The sequence below is a fragment of the Bubalus kerabau genome, chromosome 7 (genome assembly GCF_029407905.1).
Source record: "Bubalus kerabau isolate K-KA32 ecotype Philippines breed swamp buffalo chromosome 7, PCC_UOA_SB_1v2, whole genome shotgun sequence".
NCBI lineage: Eukaryota > Metazoa > Chordata > Mammalia > Artiodactyla > Bovidae > Bubalus > Bubalus kerabau.
This window is the reverse complement of record NC_073630.1, coordinates 93,006,208-93,032,030: the sequence shown is the minus strand read 5'-3', so window position 1 is coordinate 93,032,030 and position 25,823 is coordinate 93,006,208. Positions and strand designations below refer to the sequence as shown.

Sequence of the window (25,823 nt, the reverse complement as noted above, 5' to 3'; positions counted from 1 at the left end):
GAAAGCAATTCATGGTGAAGATCAATATGAGGCACTTTGTGTTCTAGGAAAACTGGCAGAACAGGCCTTCAGACAGATATTTTTAGAAACAAGTATCCTGCATCTTTCCATACTAAAAACACTAAAACTATTAGCTAAGATGTTCCTTGCAAATGGCAGTAACTTTCTACCAATATATGAGCTTGATTGCATATACACCTTCATCAAAATCACATAAATAATAACATCCTTCTTATCTTTTCAGAACAGTTATCAGAGTTTCCTTAAAGATTGTCTCTGGATTAAAATCCCAAGGTTGGCTTAATAAAATTTTCCATTTCTATTTTAGATTGGCTATTGATTAAATTTTCATCAACAGAACCTTTCCTGCAACGCATATTTCTAAATAATAGATGCAATACCATTATTTGGGGCCTTAACATTTACATGAAAGGCATTGTACTGAACATATCAGTTTTTTAATTCAAAAGTCTCTTTTAATCCAAATTAATCCAAGTATTTAATAGATGGAGTAGTTACTCTGTATCATGGCACTGTTTATTAAGTTAACTATTGAGGGACAGTAGTTGTCTCCATGTTTTACTATTATGAGCAGTGTTTTATGAGCATTCTCATACATCATTTCTTATGTACATGGTTGAGAATTTCCTTAAGGCAGAAAGAAATGATAATACATATCTTCAGTTTCAATCCAATAGTGCCAAAGTGATTTCCAACATGATTCTGTGCATTTCCACTCCCTTCAGTGAGGAGTTGTCGTGTCTGACTCTTTGCAACCCCATGAACCATAGCCTGCCAGGCTCCTCTGTCCTTGGAATTCTCCAGGCAAGAATACTGGAGTGGGTAGCCGTTCTCTTCTCCAGAGGACCTTCCCAATCCAGGGATCAAACTCTGGTCTCCCACATTGCAGGCGGACTCTTTTACCATCTTAGCCACCAGCGAAGTCCACACTCCCTTCAGCCATGTCCAAGTTCTCATTTTCCCACATCCTCACCAAAAGTCAGTGTTACCAGATTTACCAATTTTGGACCACCTGATAGATATGAAATACTATCTTATTGCAGTTTAAATTTGTTTTTCTTTGATAACTAATGAAACTAAGTATGTGTTAAGTTTCTGTGAATTACCTATTCACATTCTTTTTTATTTTTCTATTGAATTGCTTGTCTTTGTCTTATTGATATACAGCATTTGTTCTATATTTCAGATAGTAATTGCAGAAGAATGAAACTTTTTTGAGACCATTTGCAAGCACCAGTTTCATTTTAACTTCAAGTGAATCTTAGTAGAAAAATTTTACAATTTGTTTCACTTCTCAAGACTTACTTACCTATTCTAATACACCTTGAAATATAGATGGCAGAAATGCTAAGTTAGACCCTTTCCTAGGAGAGGCAGATCTCTGACAGGTGACTTTGACTCTAGGATTCTGCAAAGACCTTACCAAACTTCCTTTGCCCAACACTACAGTCTAAAATGTTGCTAATTTTGTGTCTTTCTGGTGAATAAAATGAATAGAATAATAGTTAACTTCCATTCTTCCTCCGGTTCTTTGCAGGCATTGATGAATAAGATGACTATTTCCTAAAGCAGTGCTTTAAGTGACAGATCAGTGATACAAATTTTAGCAACTTACAGTAACCTGAATGCATTCTTTGGAAATGATCTGCTAAGGTAATTCCTTGCACTTATTGTCATAGCTACCACACCCAAGGTGGCAGAAGTGCTATATTCTTCTACTCTTTTGCCCTGAGGTTTGCCAAGATAAGAGCCTCTTCCAGCTGGTTTCCAGTTCTATTGGCTTTGCAAAGATGAGTGGCTTCTCTCTCCTCTTCTTTCTACCCTTTCTAATTGTTTTTGCTATCCCGGAGTATAGAAAATGGCAACCCACTCCAGTATTCTTACCCGGAGAATCCTGTGGACAGAGAAGCCTGGTTGGCTATAGTCCAGGGGGTTGCAATCATCTCAGCCTCTGTTGTCCCCTTCTCCTCCTGCCTTCAGTCTTTCCCAGCATCAGGGTCTTTTCAAATGAGTCAGTTATTCATATCAGGTGGCCAGAGTATTGGAGTTTCAGCTTCAACATCAATCCTTCCAAAGAATATTCAGGACTGGTTTTCTTTAGGATGGACTGGTTGAATCTCCTTGCAGTCCAAAGACTCTCAAGAGTCTTCTCCAACATCACAGTTCAAAACCATCAATTCTTTGGTGCTCAGCTTTCTTTATAGTCCAACTCTCACATCCATACATGACTACTAGAAAAACCATAGCCTTGACCAGAAAGACCTTTGTTGGCAAAGTAAAGTCCCTGCTTTTTAATATGCTGTCTAGGTTGGTCATAACTTTCCTTCCAAGGAGTAAGTGTCTTAATTTCATGGCTGCAGTCACCATCTGCAGTGGATTTTGGAGCCCCAAAAAATAAAGTCTGCCACTGTTTCCACTGTTTCCCCATCTATTTGCCATGAAGTGATGGGACCAGATGTCATGATCTTAGTTTTCTGAATGTTGAGTTTTAAGCCAACATTTTAAGTTTTTCACTCTCTTCTTTCACTTTCATCAAGAGGCTCTTTAGTTCTTCTCTGCTTTCTGCCATAAGGGTAATGTTATCTGCCTATCTGAGGTTATTGATATTTCTTCCTGCAATCTTGATTTCAGCTTGTGCTTCATCCAGCCCAGCATTTTTCATGATGTACTCCGTATATAAGTTAAATAAGCAGGGTGACAATATACAGCCTTGACATACTCTTTTCCTGATTTGGAACCAGTCTGTTGTTCCATGTTCAGTTCTCACTGCTACTTTCTGACCTGCATACAGATTTCTCAAGAGGCAGGTAAGGTGGTCTGGTATTCCCACCTCTTTGAGAATTTTCTATAGTTTTTTGTGATCCACACAGTCAAAGGCTTTGGCATAGTAAATAAAGCAGAAATCGATGTTTTTCTGGAACTCTCTTGCTTTTTTGATAATCCAGCAAATGTTGGCAATTTGATCTCTGGTTCCTCTGCCTATTCTAAAACCAGCTTGAACATCTGGAAGTTCACGGTTCACATACTATTGAAGTCTGGCTTAGAGAATTTTGAGCATTACTTTATTAGCATGTGAGGTGAGAGCGATTGCGCAGTAGTTTGAGCATTCTTTGACACTGCCTTTCTTTAGGATTAGAATGAAAACTGACTTTTTCCAGTCTTGTGGCCACTGATGAGTTTTCCAAATTTGCTGGCATATTGAGTGCAGCACTTTCACAGCATCATCTTTTAGGGTTTGAAATAGCTCCACTGGAATTACATCACCTCCACTAGCTTTGTTCCTAGTGATGCTTCCTAAGGCCAACTTGACTTCACATTCCAGGATGTCTGGCTCTACATGAGTGATCATACCATCATGATTATCTGGGTCATGAAGACCTTTTTTGTATAGTTCTTCTGTGTATTCTTGCCACCTCTTCTTAATATCTTCTGCTTCTGATAGGTCCATACCATTTCTGTCCTTTACTGAGGACGTTTGACTGTATTTATGGCAAATAACAGTAGCTGTAGCTACTTTCTACCCAATACTTCCTAAGAAAAGAATTGCATCTTACTCACTCGGAGAAGGCAATGACACCCCACTCCAGTTCTCTTGCCTGGAAAATCCCATGGACGGAGGAGCCTGGTGGGCTGCAGTCCATGGGGTCGCTAAGAGTCGGACACGACTGAGCGACTTCACTTTCACTTTCACTTTCATGCATTGGAGAAGTAAATGGCAACCTACTCCAGTGTTCTTGCCTGGAGAATCCCAGGGATGGGGGATCCTGGTGAGCTGCCATCTATGGGGTCTCACAGAGTCAGACACAACTGAAGTGACTTAGCAGCAGCAGCAGCACTCATAAATAAGATTACCTGAAGTTTCCAGCACAGAGATTAATAATAGATGTTTGATAATGAATTCTTGTGAAAATGATTTGAGTGAGTTTAATAAGATCTTGTGATGTAATGAAGAGACAGGATTGACTTAGGGACCAAAAGACCTAAATTCAAATCTTGGTTTGAGGTAAACTTCAGCAAGTTTCTTAGACTTTCTAAATTTTAGTCTTATCAATTGAAAAATGGTATTTTATTACCTTTTCAAAGTGTTGTATTAGAATGAGATCATAAATTTACCAATTAGATAACAGGTCTTTGAATGTAACACATGTGCTTAATTTACATTTTATTGTGAGGACTGCAAAGATTGTAAGCCTGTTACACTAAAATTCCATAGGGTAAGGACTATCTTTCTTATATTTTGAACAATCATTTTGCTTAATGCTGTATGGACCCAGGGCCCCTGTGAAAAGAGGTTCCATGGAAACTTAATGTGAAGTTTTCATTATAGTTTTCAGTATATCTATATACAACTTTTAGTGGCCATACTCTTATCTCTGAGTAGTGAAGTAACTAATAAATACACATGGTTCTTTTTCAATATAAAATGAAACACAATTACTATCTTTAGAAGAATAAATAGTTATTTATACTGAAAGTAAGGAAGTATTTTATTAAAAACAATTTTATCACTAACTTTTGCAATAATACAGTGCTTGCAAAAAATATCTGGCATTATTTGCTCACTATTTTCATAGAAATTCAGAATTCAGAAATAACTTTACTGTTGCCATTAGCAGTACATCCTCTCAGTAGCTACGACCTCTTTAAGCTTCAAGAGGAAAAGCTCAGCACTGCAGAATCCTGGGAAGTTTTAAGGGCCTCATGATGACTATTGCAACGTAGACTTAAGAATAGGTTCATTCTAAGCCCAACTCAAAACTGTAAATGCTTTTCAAATCTTTATATAGGTTAATACCCATTTTTCTGTGGCTTTTTTTTAATACTCTATTCACAACTGAGCTTCCCTTGTGGCTCAGCTGGTAAAGAATCTGCCTGCAAGGTGGAAGACCTGGGTTTGATCCCTGGGTTGGGAAGATCCCCTGGAGAAGGGAAAGATCACCCACTCCAGTATTCTGGCCTGGAGAAATCCATGCACTGTATAGTCCTTGGGGTTGCAAAGGGTTGGACACGACTGAGCAACTTTCTCCTTGTGTTTGTGGCTCCTGCCAACTTATGTTTATTTATTTCTTCGCAGCCAGTGATTCTTGGGAGGGGAATTTCAGGAGAGACTGAGCCACTCAGAGAGCTCATTTAGTAATTCAACATTTTTCTTATGAGTGCTTGGACTTTGTATCATATAACAACTACTCATGAGTAAGAAAACAATCCCCACATGGATCCAGGTATTCTTTGCATTTTGACTCTCGAGATTTTGCTTCTTCATAAAAGTGTATTTCCCTTAAAGTCTAGAACATCAGATAATTCAAATCCTTCAAATCAAATTGGGGACAGATCTAATATCACAAAAGTTATAACACATATGATACCAAAGGCACAAACAACAAAATAAAAAAAGAGGTAATTGGACTTCATCAAAATTAAACACTTGAGCATCTAAGAACACTATTAACAGAGTGAAAAAGAAGCCCATGGAATTGAGAGAAAATATTTGCAAATCATATATCTGATAAGGATTTAATATCTAGGTTTTATACAGAACTCCTACCTCTCAACAACAATTAAAAAAAAAAACTCAATTTAAAAATAAGCAAAGGACTTAGACATTTCTCAAAGAAGATATATAGATGGCCAATAATCACAGGTAAAGATACTCAATATCATTGTTAGGGAAATTGAAATCAAAATCAACCTGAGATATCCTTTCAAACTGATGAAGCTGGCTACAGAAAGAAGAGGGGAAAGAAAGAAAAAAAGGAAGGAAGGAAGGGAAGGTAAAGGAAAGAAAAGGAGAGAGAGAGAGAGGAGAAAGGAAAAGAGGGGGAAAGGGATAAAATAAGAAAGGAAAGGAGGGGTGAAGGAAAAGAAATTATGGATTGGTGAGAATTTGGAGAAATTGAAATCCTATGCATTGCTGGTGGGAAGGTAAAATGGTGCCACTATGGGGAAAAGCTGTTGGGTGTTTCCTCAAAAGACAGAATTATCCTTTGATCCATAAATTCCACTTTTAGGTATATTCCCCAAAAAATTGAAGGCAGGAACTCGAACAGGTATTTGTACACCAACACTCATATTATTATTCACAATTCACATTCATAGCATTATTCACAATAGCCAAAAGGAGGATGTGACCCAATGTCCATCTATAGATAAATGTTTGAACAAAATGTATGTACATACAATGGAATATTATTCAGTCTTAAAAAGATAAGAAATTTTGACACATGGTACAACAGAGATGAACCTGTGGATATAGTGCTAAGTTACATAAGCCAGTCACAAAGGGCAGATATTGTATGATTCCACTGATGGTAAGCACCTAAAGTAGTCCAATTCATAGCAGTGGAAAAGTTGAATGATGGCTACCAGAGGCTGGAGGAGAAGGGCAAACGGAGAGTTACTGTCTAATGGGTACAGAGTTTCAATCTGGGAAGATGAAATTATCCTAGTGATTATAGTGGTGATGGTTTCACAATAACATGAACACACTTAATGCCACTGAACTGTAAACCTGAAAATCATTAAGATGGTATACTGTGTTATATTTTATCATAATAAAAGGTAAGTTTTAACACAATTGGTAACACAGGTGACCCTTGATGGATAAATGACAGATAAATAACAGAGTAGATAGATAGATATGGGACTTTTAGAATTATTTAGAAATGTCCTAACTCGAATAAAAAGGGTAGTAAACACATATAGGGCAGCTCTGAATTTGAATTTCTGTTCTGTAAATTGTGGAATACAATACAGCTTATCCAAACTCCATTAACTATTCCTCACCTATGTCTACTCAACATAGAATCAGACTATCTCAGACTGTCTCTGTCTTGGGCTGTCATGTTCTTTGTTTTTAGGGTCCAATTAAAAACAAATTGAAAGTTATGTTATAATTAAGCTGGAGGATGTTCTGAACAGTCAGAGGTAGACACGATACAAGGGGAAAGTTAGGGAGGTACCTAGAAATTCAATCTCAGTTAATACATCTAAAGAACAAGTGGGGGAATGTACTTAAGAGGAAAAGGAAATGACCAGAAGCTGAGGTTGCCAACAGAATGCAAGGCAACAGAATATGTGGTTCAAGAAAAGTGGTTTGTTGGTTTGTTGCTTATATTTTTATTCATCCTTCCAGTATTAACTTAAAAGCTTGGAGAAATTGAAGCTCAGGCTTATGGCACTCTTAGAGCCACTTATAGGTAGCTGGGGAAAATACAGCAGAAAGGAGGCAGTCACTAACACTTTATTCTCTTAATTTCTTCAGTCCTTGCCTCTGGGCTTCCCAAGAGGTGCAGTAGTGAAGAATCTGCTTGCCAGTGGAGCAGACTCAAGAGACATGAGTTCGATCCCTGGGTCAGGAAGATCCCCTGGAGAAGGAAATGTCAACCCACTCCAGTATTCTTGCCTGGAAAATCCCATGGACAGGGCAGAGGAACCTGGAGGGCTCCAGTCCATGGAGTCACAAGGAGTCAGACATAACTGAGCAACTGAGCACAAGCTTTGCTTCTATTTTGTTACATTTCTTTTTATTAATAATTGGGCATAGGGTAGAAGTGAAGAATAATTTGACTTTTAAATCATGTTTATTGAAAAGCATTTTATTTGTATTTTTCAACTTTCTTCACCATTCCAGATACAAAGAAACAAAAACACTGTTAACTGATCCAGCATTAATTATTCAATCTGAATCTAAGGCAAGTAGGCTTGAATGGAACCTTGGAATTAATTAAAGAAGGAAAGCCTGCAATGGAATTGATTAAAGAAGAAATACCTGTAGTGCCAGATTTAACTATCAGATAAAAACATTCCTTTGAGCAATTAGTTTTTATCAGTCAATTCTGCAGTCCAAACTGCCAGCCAAAAATGTTTCACTTGGCAAGTTCTGTGTTTAAAGATGATTTTAATTATTATGACTCCAGGCAGACCATGTGTTTTTCAGTTCACCACAATTCCTATAACCTCTTACTGATGGTACTGGGCTATTACACACATTTTCTAATGTATTTCAGATATGGCAGGTTCTCAAAACATAGCTTTCTTCAGTAACAGACTTCAAGGAAGAGAAGACGCAACCATATAGATCTGGTTAATGGTCAGGTTAGCTCCATCATTGCGTAAGGGACATGATTCCCACACACCAGCTTCAAAGCCCAAGTTCCAGGTTCATTTTTTATTAGTAGAGAACTACAATTTACTACATGCTGTAGGTTTTTTATTTCTTTACTTTTGGTTCCCTTCTCCCCACTTACTTTGTTTAAGCATTTTTAAAGAAGAGTTTTAGATTTACAGAAAAATTGAAAAGATATTACAGAGTTTTTCATTTCCCATATATCCCATACTGTTTCCACTATTATTAACACCTTTATGTTAGTAGGATACATTTGTTACAATTAATGAGCCAATATGGATACATTATTGTTATGAACTGAATGGACTCCCCAAAATTCATATGCTGAAATCTTAATCCCCCAGTGAAACATTATTAAGAGGTGGTGCCTTAGGGAGAAAAATAGGTGTCAGAGTAGAAGCCTCTAGAATGGGGGTTAAGATTACCCTCATGAAAAGAGCTTGCTCAGGCTCTTTGCTTCCTGCCATGTGAGAATACAAACAAAAGTAGTCAGACTGCAAAGAGAAGGAAGGTCCTCACTAGAACCCCATCATGCTGCCCAGATTTCTAGCCCCTAGAACGGTCAGAAATAAATGTTTGTTTTTTATAAACTACCAAATCCATGGTACTCTCTTATAGCAGCCTGAACTAAGACAATTAATATTAACCAAAGTCTATACTTTACTCATGCTTTCATAGATTTATTTTACCGAATGTCCTTTTATGTTCTAGGATCAATCCAGGAAACATTACATTTAGCTGTCATGTCTTCCTAGGCTCCCCTTAGATGTAACAGTTTCTCAGAATTTCCTTTATGATGACCTTGATAGCTTTGAGGAGCACTAATCAAGTATTCTGTGGAATGCTTCTCTGTCAGAATTGTCTGTTTTTCTCATAATTAGATAGAGTTCAGGGGGTTTTCGGAGGAAGACCACAGAAGTAAAGTGCCATTTTCCCTACACCACTGCATTTTATCAATATGCTTTATCACTGTTGCTGTTGACTTTGGTTGACGTGGTACTTTTAGATTACTCTACTCTAAACTTATTCTTTTTCCCCGCCTTTCATGTTGCATTTTTGAAACCAAGTCACTATGTGCTGATAACGCTTCAGAAAATCATAGTTATTTATCACCTCCTTGGGGAAGAAATGTCTATATAAATTCTTTGGAATTCGTCACGAGAGGTTTGTCTCCTCCATTTTTTATTTACTCAACCATTTATAACAGTATGGACTCATGAATAGTTGCTTTATGCTTGGGGTTATAATATACCACTTAATTTTGTTCTCAGTTTGCTCTGGTTTGAGCATTGTTCCAGCTGTCAGTTGGCTCCTGTTACCTTTTGACATAGCTTTATCAGATATTTTTTTTTTTGGAGAAAGGCATTGCCTTATTCTCTGATGCTAGAAGATGCTCAAGGCTCATCTTGTATACTTCCTTTCCAGGCCTATGAGCAAGGACCTTTGGTCCATTGTATTGGGAAATGGTTTTAGTAACCAAGATCTCAGTGTTCAGTTGCTGTTACTAGAGCATCAGTGCTTCTAGATTCTTTCAGCCAATAAAGGAAGGAAACGTGTTTACTAACCCATCTGTGTACACATAACTGTAAGTTCTTCTATATGTAGCCACCTGTATCTATAATATATTAAGTTAAACATGAATTCATACTGATTTCTCCAACTTTAATTCATTACTACACGGATGATGTTATTCTCTTCCTTTTAGCTTATCTGAAAATTTCCACTGTAACAGTGAGGAACCTGGCTCCCATTATCAGTCATCCATTAACTTAACTATTCAAGTAAATTGTTCAGGTACCAATGTAACAGTATCAGAACTGTCAATCCATACCCTCTCTGACCATGGATATTTTCAGATGTCAAAATTTCAAAAGCTAAATCTGGAGAAACTGATGTATTATATCATGCATAAAGGATTAGTCCCTCAGTTGTGTTCAGTTCTTTGCAACCCCACGTACTGTAGCCTGACAGGCTCCTCTGTCCATGCGATTCTTCAGGCAAGAATATTAGAGTGGGTTGCCATGCCCTCCTCCAGGGGATCTTCCCAACTCGGGGATCATACCTGTGTCTCCCATATTGCAGGCATATTCCTTACCATCTGAGCCACCAGAGAAGCCCATATTATAAAAATGGGCTTATAAAGCAAGTATAAAAATGGTATAGTATAATAAATATTCAGGATTGATTCCTTTAGGATTGACTGGTTCGATCTCCTTGCAGTCCAAGGGACTGTCAAGAGCCTTTCTAATACCACAGTTCAAAAGCACCAATTCTTGGGCACCCACCTTTCTTCATGGTCCAACTCTCACATCCATACATGACTACTGGAAATACCATAACTTTAACTGTACGGACTTTGTTGGCAAAGTAATGTCTCTGCTTTTTAATATGCTGTCTAGGTTTGTCATAGCTTTTGAGACAAAACAAAAAAGAATTGTATTCAGCTGGGAAAATGAAAAAAATTCCTTCAGAAATAAAATATAGTGCTAAACAAGGAACAAGGAGAAGTCTTTTCATATTAGCACAGGGGCCTCACTCAAGCTTTACAGGAGGATTTTGTAACCATGAGATTTTTTTAAAAAATCGAAGTATATAATTTGATGGAAGGAAAGCTATGACAAACCTAGACAGAGTATTAAAAAGCAGGGACATCATTGTTGACAAAGGTCCATCTAGTCAAAGCTACGGTTTCTCCAGTATCTATTTATGGTCGATTCTAAAGGAAATCAATCCTGAATATTCATTGGAAGGACTGATGTTGAAGTTTGGATACTTTGGCCACCTGATGCAAAGAGCTGATTCATCCATTGGAAAAGACCCTGATGTTGGGAAAGATTGAAGGCAGGAGAAGAAGGGAATGACAGAGAAGAGGTTGTTGGATGGCATCACCGACTCAGTGGACATGGGTCTGAGCAAGCTCCAGGAGATGGTGAAGAATAGGGAAGCCAGGAGTGCATGGGGTCGCAAAGAGTCAGACACAACTGAGTGACTGAACAATAATAAATGTACAACCATAAGAGTTGGACCATAAAGAAGGCTGAGCACTGAAGAAGTGATGCTTTAGAATTATGGTACTGGAGAAGACTCTTGAGAGTCCCTTGACAGCAAGGAGATCAAACCAGTCAATTATGAAAGAAATAAACCCTAAATATTCATTGAAAGGACTGTTGCTAAAGCTCTAATACTTTGGCGCCAAAAACCCAACTCACTGGGAAAGACTGATGCTGGGAATTATTGAAGGCAAAAGGAGAATTGGGTAGCAGAGGATGAGATGATTAAAGAGCATCACTGACTCAATGGATATGAATTTGAGCAAACTTTGGGAGATAGTGGAGGACAGATGAGCCTGGCATGCTGTAGTCACGAGATCATGAAGAGTTGGACAAGACTTAGCAAGTGAATAACAAAAATATAATTGTAAATAGAAGGAGTAATCAGATCAGATCAGTCGCTCAGTCGTGTCCGACTCTTTGCGACCCCATGAATCGCAGCACGCCAGGCCTCCCTGTCCATCACCAACTCCCGGAGTTCACTGAGACTCACGTCCATCGAGTCAGAATAATAACATTTCACTTAAAAACATTTTGTAACAAGCTGTTTACTGACATGGCTGGCATATACTAGAGAAGAATGAAACAAGTGTGGATAGTTGATGGGGGGATGATTCACATGCCATGATGAGGTTGTTAGAGATCTCTAAAATGAGAAGAAAACATGGGCTTCCCTGGTGGCTCAGATGGTAAAGAATCTGCCTGCAATGCAGGAGTCCTGGGTTCGATCCCTGAGTCAGGAAGATCCACTGAAGAAGGGCATGGCAATGCACTCCAGTATTCTTGCCTGGAGAATCCTATGGACAGAGGAGCCTGGCAGGCTATAGTACATAGGGCTGCGAAGAGTCAGACATGACTGAGTAACTAACACACAAAGGATTCCTGTATGGGGGCATGGTGAATACCTGTGGAAGCATAAGGAAGTAAATCTAGAAAGTAAGTAAATCTAAATCTATGTTTAGAATGTTTTCCCATAAACTTGTTATTTAGGGAAACACTGAAAATGTAAATGTGAAGGTATTTTTAAAAGCATGGGATGAATGCCAGATGATTAATTTAGGATGCAGACAGTGGAAACGATCAAATCAGAACATGTTTAAGATGTGAGCTAAACCATGCCCTATGAAATAGAATCACAAGACACATTAAAAGCTTATCTTTAGCACTAGTACCACGATCTTTTACAAACCTATTGGAATATTCCTCTAGATAAAATCTGAAGAAAACTTTGAGTGGAAGTATCTATGAATGCTTCCCAATTTTACATGTTATGATTTTAAGTCCATCTATCATTTTAACCATATAAGGTTTAAAAGTCTTGAAACAATAACATTTATCCAACATGATTTTTATTTATGGAAATGCAAAGAGTATATAAAACTATCTTTCTCTGCTCATCAGGAGTTGGGTTCTTTGACCCTTAGGTAATCTTTTGGAGAATTTCTGGTTGCTCCATCTGTAATTCTTGCGGGAAGTAATAAGCCTACTATTTACTCTGTTACATGGGAAAATTCCCCATTTGTTGTCTGATCTCTGCTCTGCAAATTCAGCAGATGGTTACCAAACTTGGGGTAATTGCTGTCTGACCATTTTTTGAAGTGGGTAATGGAGAAATCACTATCTAAGCTTTTTTTCGTTATTGTAGGGTTAATACAATCTTAGGCAATTTTTAAAGTTATGTTACTACCACAAACAAAAATCAAAACATTAAGTTTTGCATCCTTTCTTCTGAAGTTTTCAAACATAGCCTGGATGCAAAATAGACATTTTACAGTATCTAATAGTTATCTAATTACTTACTAAAACCTTGAATGAAAAATTTTGCTTAGGTGACTTCAAACTATGAATCTATTTTCTAATGCAAAAAAGGGCAATTATGAAAATTACTTGATTTGCAGGTTGGATGTACAATATATGTGTTACAGTATTTTGCACTTAATTCAGTGTTAAGGTGAACACTTTATCTCTCCATATTTTTTTAATTGTGTGTACCTCTGTATTTACATTTGTATTTCTTACTTGGAAAATCTTGATTTGTAATTTCTAATCCACACACATGGATTAAATGCATGGGATATTTTTTTTTCTAACTTTGCAAAATATTTTTTGTGAGTATACCATACAGAGTAAAGGTGTATAACTATGTAAAATAACAAAAAATAAAAGGAACAATCTTGTGCTTATCAGCCAGGTTAACAAACAGAACATTACTAATATTTTTGAAGACTACAGTATGGGCTCCCTGGTGGCTCAGAGGTTAAAACGTCTGCCTGGAATACGGGAGACCCGGGTTCGATCCCTAGGTCGGGAAGATCCCTGGAGAAGGAAATGGCAACCCATTCCAGTACTCTTGCCTGGAGAATCCCATGGACTGAGGAGCTAGGTGGGCTGCAGTCCATGGGGTCTTTAAGGGTCGGGTAGGACATGAGTCAGCGACTTCACTTTCACTTTTCACTTCCATGCATCGGAGAGGGAAATGGCAACCCGCTCCCATGTTCTTGCCTGGGGAATCCCAAGGACGGGGGAGCTTGGTGGGCTTCAGTCTATGGGGTCGCAGAGTCTGACACAACTGAAGCAACTTAGCAGCAGCAGCAGCAGCAGCTTACCATTTAAAATGAAGGTAATGGAATCCATTAGAATTTTTCAGTTCCATATCTTAGCCCTTTAGACCTTTCCATAGTCCATTTAGCACAGCTTTATCCGTTAAAATTTGTTCTGTTTCATGCCAAAATCCACTCACCCCCAAATTCTTGCACTTCTCAAATCACACAAATTACTTCTCCCTTGTCTTCTAGACCAGTCTTCCCACATAGTCTTCTTCCCTTTGTGTGGCTAACCCCTACTCATCTTTCAGATTTTAGATTTTCTCAGGAAAGACTACCTAGGTTAGATAACTCCTTGCTACCTGCTTCTGAAAGAATCCTATATCTCTCCCATCATTTTATTAAAATAATTTGTTATCTGTTATATTCACTATGTATGAGATCCACAAGATGACTACAAAGGTGGGTAGGACAAGGGAGTTCTAAAAATCCAATTGGGGTCTGAAGAGAAGAGTACTGGACATGAAATTTAAGCAGAACTCTGAGGAAGAAGAGGCCCCACAGCAGGGCTGGTAAAGATCAACAGGCAGGGAGAGTTTACTTCCAGAGGGAAACCGTGTTTCTAAGAACAGAAACTACAGGCATTGAATTTTCAGTTCCTTCCAGCTTGTGCATCACTCTCAAAAATTCTATATACACGGAATCTAGAAAAATGGTACAGAAGAATTTATTTACAAGGCAGCAGTGGAGAAACAGACATGGAGAACAAACTCATGGACATGGGGAGAGGGGAGGAAAGGGTGAGATGTGTGCAAAGAGTAACATGGAAACTTAGAATACCATATGTAAAATAGATAGCCAAGGAGAATTTGCTGTATGGCTCAAGAAACTCAAACAGGGGCTCTGACCAACCTATAGGGGTGAGATGGGGAGGGAGATGGGAGGGAAGTTCAAAAGGGAGGGGATATGTGTATACCTATGGCTGATTCATGTTGAGGTTTGACAGAAAACAGAAAAATTCTGTAAGGCAATTATCCTTCAATAAAAAATTAATTAACTAAAAACATTCTATTATGCTGCATACTTTTGTGTTAATGTGGCTTGGGAATTAGAAAATAGAATGAGCTTTGCTCCACCGTGTTGATAATGTTGACTCAGAGAGAAAATGGCAGTTGCATGTATCTAGGGTGATTGAAAGGAGCTAAACAACATAGGAAAATTGGACTTCAATATGAACTAACAAATGAAAAATTAATAGAGGAATTTTCCTCACCCTAAAATGTGTAGCTTTTCTATAATTAAAAAAAAAAAGTGGACTTAAGATAACCACATCAATAGTAAATGTGCTTAGTTCAGTTCAGTCACTCAGCCATGCCTGCCTCTTTGTGACCCCATGGACTGCAACACCCCAGGCCTCCCTGTCCATCATCAACTCCTGGAGTTTACTCAAACTCATGCTCATTGAGCTGGTGATGCCATCCAACCATTTCATCCTCTGTTATACTCTTCTCCTTCTGCCTTCATTCTTTCCCAGCATCAGGGTCTTTTCAAATGAGTCAGCTCTTCTCATCAGGTGGCCAAAGTATTGGAATTTCAGCTTCAATATCAGTCCTTCCAATGAACACCCAGGACTGATCTCCTTTAGGATGGACTGGTTGGATCTCCTTGCAGTCCAAGGGACTCTCAAGAGTCTTCTCCAACACCACAGTTCAAAAGCATCAATTCTTCAGCGCTCAGCTTTCTTTATAGTCCAACTCTCACATCCATACATGACTACTGAAAAAAAAACCATAGCCTTGACTAGACAGACCTTTGTTGGCAAAGAAATGTCTCTGCTTTTTAATATGCTGTCTAGGTTGGTCATAACTTTCCTTCCAAGGAGTAAGTGTCTTAATTTCATGGCTGCAGTCACCATCTGCAGTGATTTTGGAGCCCAAGATAAAGTCTCTCACTCTTTCCCCATCTATTTGCCAAGAAGTGATGGGACTGGATGCCATGATCTTAGTTTTCTGAATGTTGAGCTTTAAGACAACTTTTTCACTCTCCTCTTTCACTTTCATCAAGGGCTCTTTAGTTCCTCTTCACTTTCTGCCATAAGGGTGGTGTCATCTGCATATCTGAGGTTATTGATATTTCTCCTGGCAATCTTGATTCCAGCATGTGCTTCATCCAGCCCAGCATTTCTCATGATGTACTCTGCATAGAAGTTAAATAAGCAGGGTGGCAGTATATAGCCTTGACATACTCCTTCCAAAATTTGGAACCAGTCTGTTGTTCCATGTCCACTTCTAACTGTTGCTTCCTGACCTGCATATAGGTTTCTCAAGAGGCAGGTCAGGTGGTCTGGTATTCCCATCTCTTTCAGAATTTTCCACAATGTATTGTGATCCACACAGTCAAAGGCTTTGGCATAGTCAATAAAGCAGAAATAGATGTTTTTCTGGAACTCTCTTGCTTTTTCACTGATCCAACGGATGTTGGCAATTTGATCTCTGGTTCCCTCCTTTTCTAAATCCAGCTTGAACATCTGGAAGTTCATGGTTCACGTATTGTTGAAGCCTGGCTTGGAGAATTTTGAGCATTACTTTACTAGCGTGTGAGATGAGTGCAATTGTGTGGTAGTTTGGGCATTCTTTGGCATTGCCTTTCTTTGGTATTGAAATGAAAACTGACCTTTTCCAGTCCTGTGGCCACTGCTGAGTTTTCCAAATTTTCTGGCATATTGAGTGCAGCACTTTCACAGCATCATCTTTTAGGATTTGAAATAGCTCAACTGTAATTCCATCACCTCCACTAGCTTTGTTCGTAGTGATGCTTTCTAAGGCCCACTTGACTTCACATTCCAGGATGTCTGGCTCTAGTAAATGTGCTGGGAGTTGGATAAACATTAAAGTTCTAAGGTCCTTGTTTTTTGACTAGAAATGTAGAGTTAAGAATTGCCAAGTTGGACTTCTTAAAACTGATTGTTGTTTTTATTGTATAACTTCTGGGAAATTTTCAACCATTCACTTTAAATGTTGACCCTTTGCTCTCTCATCTGCTTGTAAAAATCCAACTGGACATCAATAAGTCTTTATCCCTGATTCTTCTATGTCTTTCTTTTCACTTTTCTAATTTACTACCTCTTTATAGCTCTTTGTATCTCTTTAAATTCCAGATAAAGTCTTTGGGTTTATTTCTGATCTCCAATTTTCTTTGCAGCTGTGTCTAGTCTGTTATAAAACTTATCGACTGAGTTTTATTTTGTTAGATTGTGGTTTTATTTTTAAGAGTTTTGTTTGTTTTCAAATATGCTCGGTCTTTAATTATATTTTAAATTTCTTTGTCTCATATGTATCAGTTTTCCTCAATTAGCTGAGAAGTGCTTTATAATGAGTGCCCTCTTCCTTCTTTCATTGAGTGTCCCGTTGTGTCAAGCTGTACAGACACCTAGGTTATCTGTTGAAAATCTGAAGTCACCTTCATTTAGTAAAATGGTATACAGTGGGAAGTTGAGAAAATTTCCATCATTCTATGGAAAAGACTACTGATTGTAATCTATCTCTGGAAAGGAGTTATGTTTATCTGCAAATATATTTCCCACATAATATATAAAATATTAAGGGTAAGTATTTATGTTTTTTAAATTGAAACATGATTTTTTAATATAAATGAATAAAGCAACAAATCTTAAAATTACCAAATAAAAATGAAGACAAACTCCTGATGACTCTGACAATGAATTTTATTTTAAATGTCTTATAGTTATATTCATATTTTCATACTATCAAAACCAGTAGAAAGAACTGTGAACATATAAAAGCATCTTAAAGTAAAAAATAAAGTTTATGTTCAAATACACAATAATTTAAAGTATGAGATTCTAATTGTTCAGAATAAATAAATAAATAATACAAAAAATTACTTAATTCATATTGCCTAGTAAATTTTTACAGATGTAGGAAAGATAGTCTCAGGATTCACATGATTCAACACATCATTGTGTAATAAGGGCAAGACTAGGCCAGGCATCTCAAAAGTAGGACTTCCAGTTCAATTAAAGTTTCAGATAAATAATTATGTATTTATATACTAAACGCTATCCATTGTTTATCTGAAAGAAAAATTGACTAAGAGTCCTTTCTGTTTGTGTCTTTTCATTTGCTAATCTGGTAACTATGATTACAATATAACAATCTTGATCAAAACATTACTTAATATATAAAATAAGTATAAATTTACTATCATCATTATACTATTTATCAACAATGCTTCTTTCCCATTTCTCCAAATTCATGCACAAACATTATTGTATTTGAGACTTAAATAAATATATAAATAGGTAAATAAGTTACACTTGAAAATAATTTACATGACCAAATAAAAGTTAAAGTGCTTCCACATGTCCTCACTACTCTGTGAGGTAAAAAGATGGCTGAGATTTTTTCTCCAGTTTAGGAATAAAGAAACCAAGGCGCAGTTGAACAGGCACTCGGGAATCCTGGCCAGCAGACTAGGGTTGCAAGATTAACAAAAACTGAGAACAAAAAAGCAGGATTTCCAGATCGATTGGAATTTACAGTATACAATGAATAATTTCTAAAATATAAGCGTGTCCTACATGGAACAATGTACATGCGACACTGAAAAAATATTCGTTTTACTTAATATTCAAATATAACTGGACATCCTGTATTTTATCTGACAACCCTACACCAGACCCACACAGTACATGAGGCACTGAAGTAGATTTGTTTTGAAGTTTCTTTGGCATCTTTACTGAGGAATTCTTGGAAGCAATGGAAAAAGGATTTGGGGTTGTTTTTTCTTTTTCATGGATCTTGCTTCTCAGCTCTGAAAATAAATAAAAGAAAACAAAAAGTTTAAAAATTAGCAATGTTCTAATAAGGAGAAAGGTATGGTTCCTAAAAATACACTTAATATAAAAATTAAGAGAATCTTAGATATTCATGTGTTAGAAATGCTCTATATTTTCAGCTACAGATAGAGAGATCAGATAAGTTATCTAAACCAGAATATTTCTGAGATTTATAGGGAGCTCTACCAATGACAGAAGGCACAGGCATATACACACACTTCTCTGGACAAACTGAGATATATGATCTCCCAGTCACGAGTACAACAAACACACTATTGCTGCTATTTTTTTTTTTTAATCAAAGAAGCAACTACTTAAAAGAAAATAATTTTCAGCAGCAGCAGAAAATGTAAAGGCTGACTTTTGGAGTAAATGTCACAGGATAAATGAAGAATATAAATTCAAGAAAAATTTACCTCTTCACAAATACTTGCACAACCTTCTGCACCCACTTTTCCTTGGGGTTTAAGCAGACCTCTTTTCCATTGGTAAGCTTAACACTGAAATGAGAGAGATATGATTAAAATCAATATTTCATGGGCTTCAAACACCACCTTGCCATTCAAGTCATGGTTCCTTGAGTACAGGCATAAAATGGAAGTCCAAACTAATTTTTAGCTATTAGAGTCCCATATTAAATGCCATGGAGACAAAGAATTTTTCCTTTCTATTTTTCTCACTATGTATTCCCAGTACCTAGAACTTTGCTGGATTCTTCCACGTCTCAATTCTAGGCTGACTAAAGTAAAATAATCACTTTTGAAATTACTTACATGATTTCTGAATTTTCACAGTGTGGCCCACTCTCGATAACTCTCAATTCTTTGATAAATTTGGGGTGGAAAGGTGTGGAATGTGTTTTTATGCATTGGCATCGAAGTTCTGTACTCATCCTTGACAGAACTGCAGCTGTGGAAAAAAATTAAGAATTTATTTCATCCATAAGCACAGCTTGGCTTGCTTCATGCTTATTAATTCCAATGTGATCATTTGGTGAGTATCTGTTTGGTAAACATCACATCTTCAGCAAACTTATCCCTGAAATCGATGGCTGGATATTCTCTCAGGCTCTGACTTCAGTTTTTCTCTTTGTTTTAAAAAGAATCATTCCTAACAACATTGAATGGTATAAAGACTTAGAGTTGTCTTTGGAGAATGTTGACATCCTCATGGTACATTTTCTCCTCCTCAACACTGCATAATCCTCTGTGATACCACGGTGTTATTAATGGCAAGCAAACTGCTGCTGCTGCTAAGTCACTTCAGTCGTGTCCAATTCTGTGCGACCCAATAGAAGGCAGCCCACCAGGCTCCCCCATCCCTGGGATTCTCCAGGCAAGAACACTGGAGTGGGTTGCCATTTCCTTCTCCAATGCATGAAAGTGAAAAGTGAAAGTGAAAGTGAAGTCGTGCCTGACTCTTAGCGACCCCATGGACTGCAGCCCACCAGGCTCCTCCATCCATGGGATTTTCCAGGCAAGAGTACTGGAGTGGGGTGCCATTGCCTTCTCCGGGCAAGCAAACTAAGATTCACCAAAAGGGAAACTGCCTTCAGGAGGAATTAATAGAAATATATGTGAGTTACCCAGAGATTGTACTCTATCTTAATAAAATCCTTAACATTTAAAAACATATACATATGCCGTATACCATGTATAATGTTTATGGTATATGCCATAAACATCCTAAACTGTATTTCATAAGAGGGCTTAAAGACAGATTATAAACTTTATTGGGATCCCTCTTATGAAATATAGAATTCTCCAGGCCAGATTACTGGAGTGGGTAACTTTTTCCTTCTCCATGGGATCTTCCCAATCCAGGGATCAAACCCAGGTCTACCCACATTGTAGGCGGATTCTTTACCAGCTGAGCCACAAGGGAAGAGCAAAAATACTGGAATGGGTAGCCTGTCCCTTCTCCAGTGGATCTTCTTGACCCAGGAATAGAACCAGAGCCTCCTGCATTGCAGGTGGATTCTTTACCAACTGAGCTATCAGGGAAGCCCAAACATTCTTAACTGTATTTCTTAAGAGGGATCCCAATAAGGTTTATAATCTGTCTTTAGGCCAAAGAGCAATTGATAGTTGCCTGAAGCTCGTCAATTAAATAGTACATGGAGTAAAATAACCTGAGTTACCTTACTCAATATTAACAGATAATTTGGGTAAATGTGGCCTCCAATAAAATATACTGTAAATTATAGATTTATGTTAATTATTTGTATACTACAGAGTATGAATGATGATAGGAACAGAATGTTTATATAAATCAAACTTTCTAAATATATCGATACCACCTAAAAAATGAAAACTTCAATTTAACAGTAAATGACTGCAAAGATGGTTTTCTCTTGCTGAATAAAAAGGAGGCTTGTTATCCAGGCATGAAGGATAATCTTGCTATCTGAGCATCACATTTAGACACAGGAAACTTCTGTAGATTAGAAGGATGTGCTTACCTTCACACAGAGCTGCAGAGAGCAGGAAAGCTGCCAAGAGAGCAACAGCCAGCTTGGAAGTCATATTTGAACAAGAGGCTTTTTGTCAGGTTTCTTCTGGCTCTCGTTCTAGATGCTTGTGAGTTCTGCTGTCCCAGAGGACTTCTGTTGGGCAGAGAACTCCTGTGGCTTTTTATATCATCGTAAGAATAGGGAACAAGTGCACCATCATGCTTGCATCATGTCAGAGGAAATTCCACAATATGCAACCATCCGCCCTTTGAGAGCACATCTGAGTCATCTGACTCCTCTAGTGATTGGTTTCTTATCAAATTTTCTGTGTGACCCAAGCTTTCTTTGATCTTTCAAATAATTCTATTGCTTTTGTTTAAAACCATGTTTCTTTTAAAACATTTTAAAATATTTTTTTAATAGTCAAGTTTCTCAGTTTGATATATTATTGTCAATGGTAGTCCTTTTTATTTGAGAACTTTATCATGATCCCATCTGGCAGCTGTTGGAGTAAGGTCATTTGTGATTGTTCTTTTATGGCACCATCATTTCTTCAGGTAAATTATATGTGCTGTAATGATAGATAAGGCAACCTAGTCAACCACTTTTAATGGGGACACAATTTATAAGAAGTCCATTTCTAAGCATTTTGGAAAGTTGCCAGGAACAATTACTGCTCTCAAGGAGCATGTTACAACTTTTTCAAAAGATTTGGTTTTCTAATATGTGTTTACAGAACAAAAGACAATATCTTTCACAAATATTTATCAGTTCCACAAATATTTATTGAATAACTTCTGAGTAATGTGGGAATCTGGAGACAAATAAGACTAAGTACTTGTTTTTAAAGTATATGGTCTATCGGAAGAAGAAAGCAATATAAGAACCAGGATATATTACAGAACAGACAAGTGGTACCAAGATATTTATTCCAACAAGAGCACAAGGGCAGAATTTTCCATAAGTATATAGAGCAGGGTATTGAAGTATGGAGGACTCTAACAGAGAAGGATGAAAGAGAACACCTTCAAGATAGGGACACTGTTGAAAGACTCTCAGGTGGTAAAACAAAGAATTGTTTATGTTCCAGGATGTGGTTCAAAAGGAGTTACTTGGTTGGGGTGGGATGAGGTGATGTATAATGGAAAGGTAAGCAGTATATGCTTAGTGGAAAGAGCATCTGGGTTTAAACCCGGGATCACCTACTTTTGTGTAGCTTTTAAACTTTCTGAGTTCCAGTTTCTGTTATTTATCAGTTCAGTTCAGTTCAGTCACTCAGTCATGTCCGACTCTTTGCGACCCCATGAACCACAGCACACCAGGCCTCCCTATCCATCCCCAACTCCTGAAGTCCACCCAAACCCATGTCTGTTGAGTCAGTGATGCCATCCAGCCATCTCATCCTCTATCATCCCCTTCTCCTCCTGCCCTCAATCTTGCCCAGCATCAGGGTCTTTTCAAGTGAGTCAGCTCTTTGCATCAGGTGGCCAAAGTATTGGAGTTTCAGCTTTAGCATCAGTCTTTCCAATGAACACCCAGGGCTGATCTGCTTTAGAATGGACTGGTTGGATCTCCTTGCAATCCACGGGACTCTCAAGAGTCTTCTCCAACACCACAGTTCAAAAGCATCAATTTTTCGGCGCTCAGCTTTCTTTATAGTCCAACTCTCACATCCATACATGACCTCTGGAAAAACCATAGCCTTGACTACACAGACCTTTGTTGGCAAAGTAATGTCTCTGCTTTTTAATATGCTGTCTAGGTTGGTCATAACTTTCCTTCCAAGGAGTGTCTTTTAATTTCATGGCTGCAATCACCATCTGCAGTGATTTTGGAGCCCAGAAAAAGAAAGTCAGCCACTGTTTCCACTGTTTCCCCATCTGTTTGCCACGAAGTGATGGGACCGGATGCCATGATCTTAGTTTTCTCTATTTATAAAATGAGTTAATAACATCCACTTGTCTCATAAAGTAAATTTATGTAAACTACCTGGCTTAACTTCTAAACTGGTAAATTCCCATCTACCCCAAGAGACCTGGTTTGTATTTCTCATTTTTGTCAAATGATAGACTTTCAGACTACAAAGATATTTACCAAAACATTATTTCCTAAAAAATCTTATTTGACTTAAAATATCTTGATGAAAGATTGGCTTTTGAAATACCAAGCTGAATCAGATTACAGTATATAATGCAATAGAGACAACATCAGTGTGAGTTATAATTTACTAGAATGTAAAGCTTGAGATCAAAATCTATTTGTATTAGAGAGCAAGTGACCACTTCAGATTGAAAATCTGGAGTACAGAGTCTTAATATCTATGGAATTCCAGAATACTTGAAGAAATAACTAGTTTAAATATTTATATAGGATTTAAATTAAATTTTTTGATAAAGAGTTGTTGAAAATTAGACCAAGAGTAATGATATTTCAGAATGGGAACATTTATGGTTTGGGGAGAAAACTTCCATTGCAGAAAGTTTTGTTTAGTGACCCCAACTACCTTAAGTATCACTTCTATTTGCTTGATACCAGAGACTGTGTGTATGTGTTTTAATCACAATAGGAAAAGTAATAATGTCCTCATTTTGCTCATGAGGAAACTCAATAACATCTCCATATTCATATATCTAAGTATTAGTGGAGCTGATAGTTCTGGTCCTGGTCTAAAAGCACATTTAAAAAAGGGAGTTGAAACGACTTTTCTTCAGAACCCTGGGACACAAAACCACCTTTGTATGACTCAATGACATTTCTTCATCCCTCATGAGTCTTGATTAGTTTAGACTTCCTTGGGAAGAGAACCCTAAGGAAGGGAGGATACAGTAGGGAAATCTGTCCACCTCTGGGCAAGTACATAGCTTATAAAGAATGCAGCTTGATTCAACACCTTCCTTCTTTCCCAGGAAGCTTGATAGAGCAATGAGCTTGTCCACACAAGTGTGTGTGTGGAATAGTAATGCCGTGTTTGAGGGCTTTCCAAAGAGGTTATTAGATTTCTGAACAACCATGTTTCTCTTTTCTTCCCCCAACTGACATAAGACTAGAAGACAAAATAGAACCTTACATCAACTTCTGTAGCAATGCAATCTTTACTGTTTTTAAGCCTACTATTTTAGGAACTTGATTGTTCCCTTATTTATTTAATATATATTGATTACCTGCTAATGCCAGTCTTGTAGTAGGAGATGTGACTATTTTGTAAATAAGATATAGTCTGTGACTTTGAGGAGTCTGTGGTCTAATGTAGAATATGGCCAACTGGCTACATAAGCAAGTACAATACAGTGAATGACTATTACAATATAGATAACTATAGGAAGCTCAGAGAGCAAACAAATGGGAACTCTGATGCAGTTTTAATGAATGGAGTTGTCTGAAGAAACATCTTTGAAACCGTGACCCAGTATTGGTGATGAGTAGGAATAAGACAAACAGAGTGGGGAGAAAGGGTGACTGCTTTGCTAGTGGAGGCAAAAGCAAATACAAGGTAATGAGATATAAGACAATATGGCCCAGTTGGGTTCCTGAAATCGGTGAGCATAGTATATAAAACATTTATGGAGTGAGGAAAGGAAAAGTTGGGGCCAGATATGTAAGAACAACTTGGATTTTAAAGAAAATTCACAGTCTCTTTGCTTCAGTAATGCTGATTTCTTCAGCAAGGAAATGTTCTCATATGGAAGGACCCTGAGGTGACTGGTTCTGTGCATCATCATTAGGACCCAATTTTACCAGCAGTACCACTAAGACAGGGCTTCCCTGGTGGCTCAGACAGTAAGGAATCTGCCTGCAATTCAGGAGACCCAGGTTCAATCCCTGGGTCAGGAAGATCCCCTAGAGCAGGGAATGGCTACCCACTCCAGAATTCTTGCCTGGAGAATTCCATGGACAGAGGAGCCTGATGGGCTACAGTCCATGGGATCACAAAGAGTCAAACATGACTGAAGCAACTTAGCACACATGCTTACACTTTCCTCAGAATGGAGCATTCATTTATAAAACAAAAGGACATCTTTGCAAATGTTGGTGATCTCTCAAAGTGTAACCTGGATACATTATGTCCTCAGTCCATCTATCAGAGACAAGGATGGACAAAGAAAAAGTGACTAGATGGGGCATAATTCTGGTCTTTTCCCCCTTCTGTAAAGGTAACTCTATGAGCCACTACATAGTAAGTAGAAGGTCTAAATTGGATCAAATAGGGAGGAAGAGGCTCCTTGTTTGAAGGCTAGCTTGTTTGAGGAAATACTGCTTCAAAATAGAGCAAAGTGAAAAATTTTAAAGAAGAGAAAAGCTGCACATAAATACAAGTGACATTTTGTCATCCTCTAGGAATGAATGCCGGAGAAGGCAATGGCACCCCACTCCAGTACTCTTGCCTGGAAAATCCCATGGGTGGAGGAGCCTGGTAGGCTGCAGTCCATGGAGTCACAAAGAGTCAGACAGGACTGAGTGACTTCACTTTCACTTTTCACTTTCATGCATTGGAGAAGGAAATGGCAACCCACTCCAGTGTTCTTGCCTGGAGAATCCCAGGGATGGGGGAGCCTGGTGGGCTGCCGTCTATGGGGTTGCACAGAGTCGAACACGACTGAAGTGACTTAGCAGCAGCAGCAGCAGTAATGAATGCAGAGTTCATGGGACTCCTGACCATTGATCTGTTTATGTAAGTTCCACCCAGCACATAACAAAGAGCCTCCAGAGATCTTCACCATAACCATGGGACCAAGTCCATCATCCAAGAAAGGGAAGAGCTAAACAAAGAGCCAAG

The 25,823-nt window shown here is 38.0% G+C and overlaps 1 protein-coding gene and 1 long non-coding RNA gene across 2 annotated transcripts in view; one reads left to right on the top strand and one right to left on the bottom strand.

The window, feature by feature from the left end:
- Nucleotides 1-12,050: 12,050 nt before the first annotated feature.
- Nucleotides 12,051-25,823, top strand: part of LOC129657275 (uncharacterized) — a 37,587-nt gene continuing 23,814 nt past the window's right edge. Inside the window, exon 1 of the long non-coding RNA XR_008716644.1 lies at nt 12,051-12,132. This is a non-coding gene — a long non-coding RNA (uncharacterized LOC129657275). The remainder of the gene's footprint in view (nt 12,133-25,823) is intronic.
- Nucleotides 17,523-21,193, bottom strand: CXCL8 (C-X-C motif chemokine ligand 8). The gene is made up of 4 exons (XM_055587489.1): nt 21,059-21,193; nt 19,371-19,506; nt 19,014-19,097; nt 17,523-18,572 (listed from the first exon to the last, which is right to left on the bottom strand). Exons 1-4 carry the CDS (start codon nt 21,120-21,122, stop codon nt 18,551-18,553), a joined length of 306 nt encoding a protein of 101 aa, XP_055443464.1. The 5' UTR covers nt 21,123-21,193; the 3' UTR covers nt 17,523-18,550.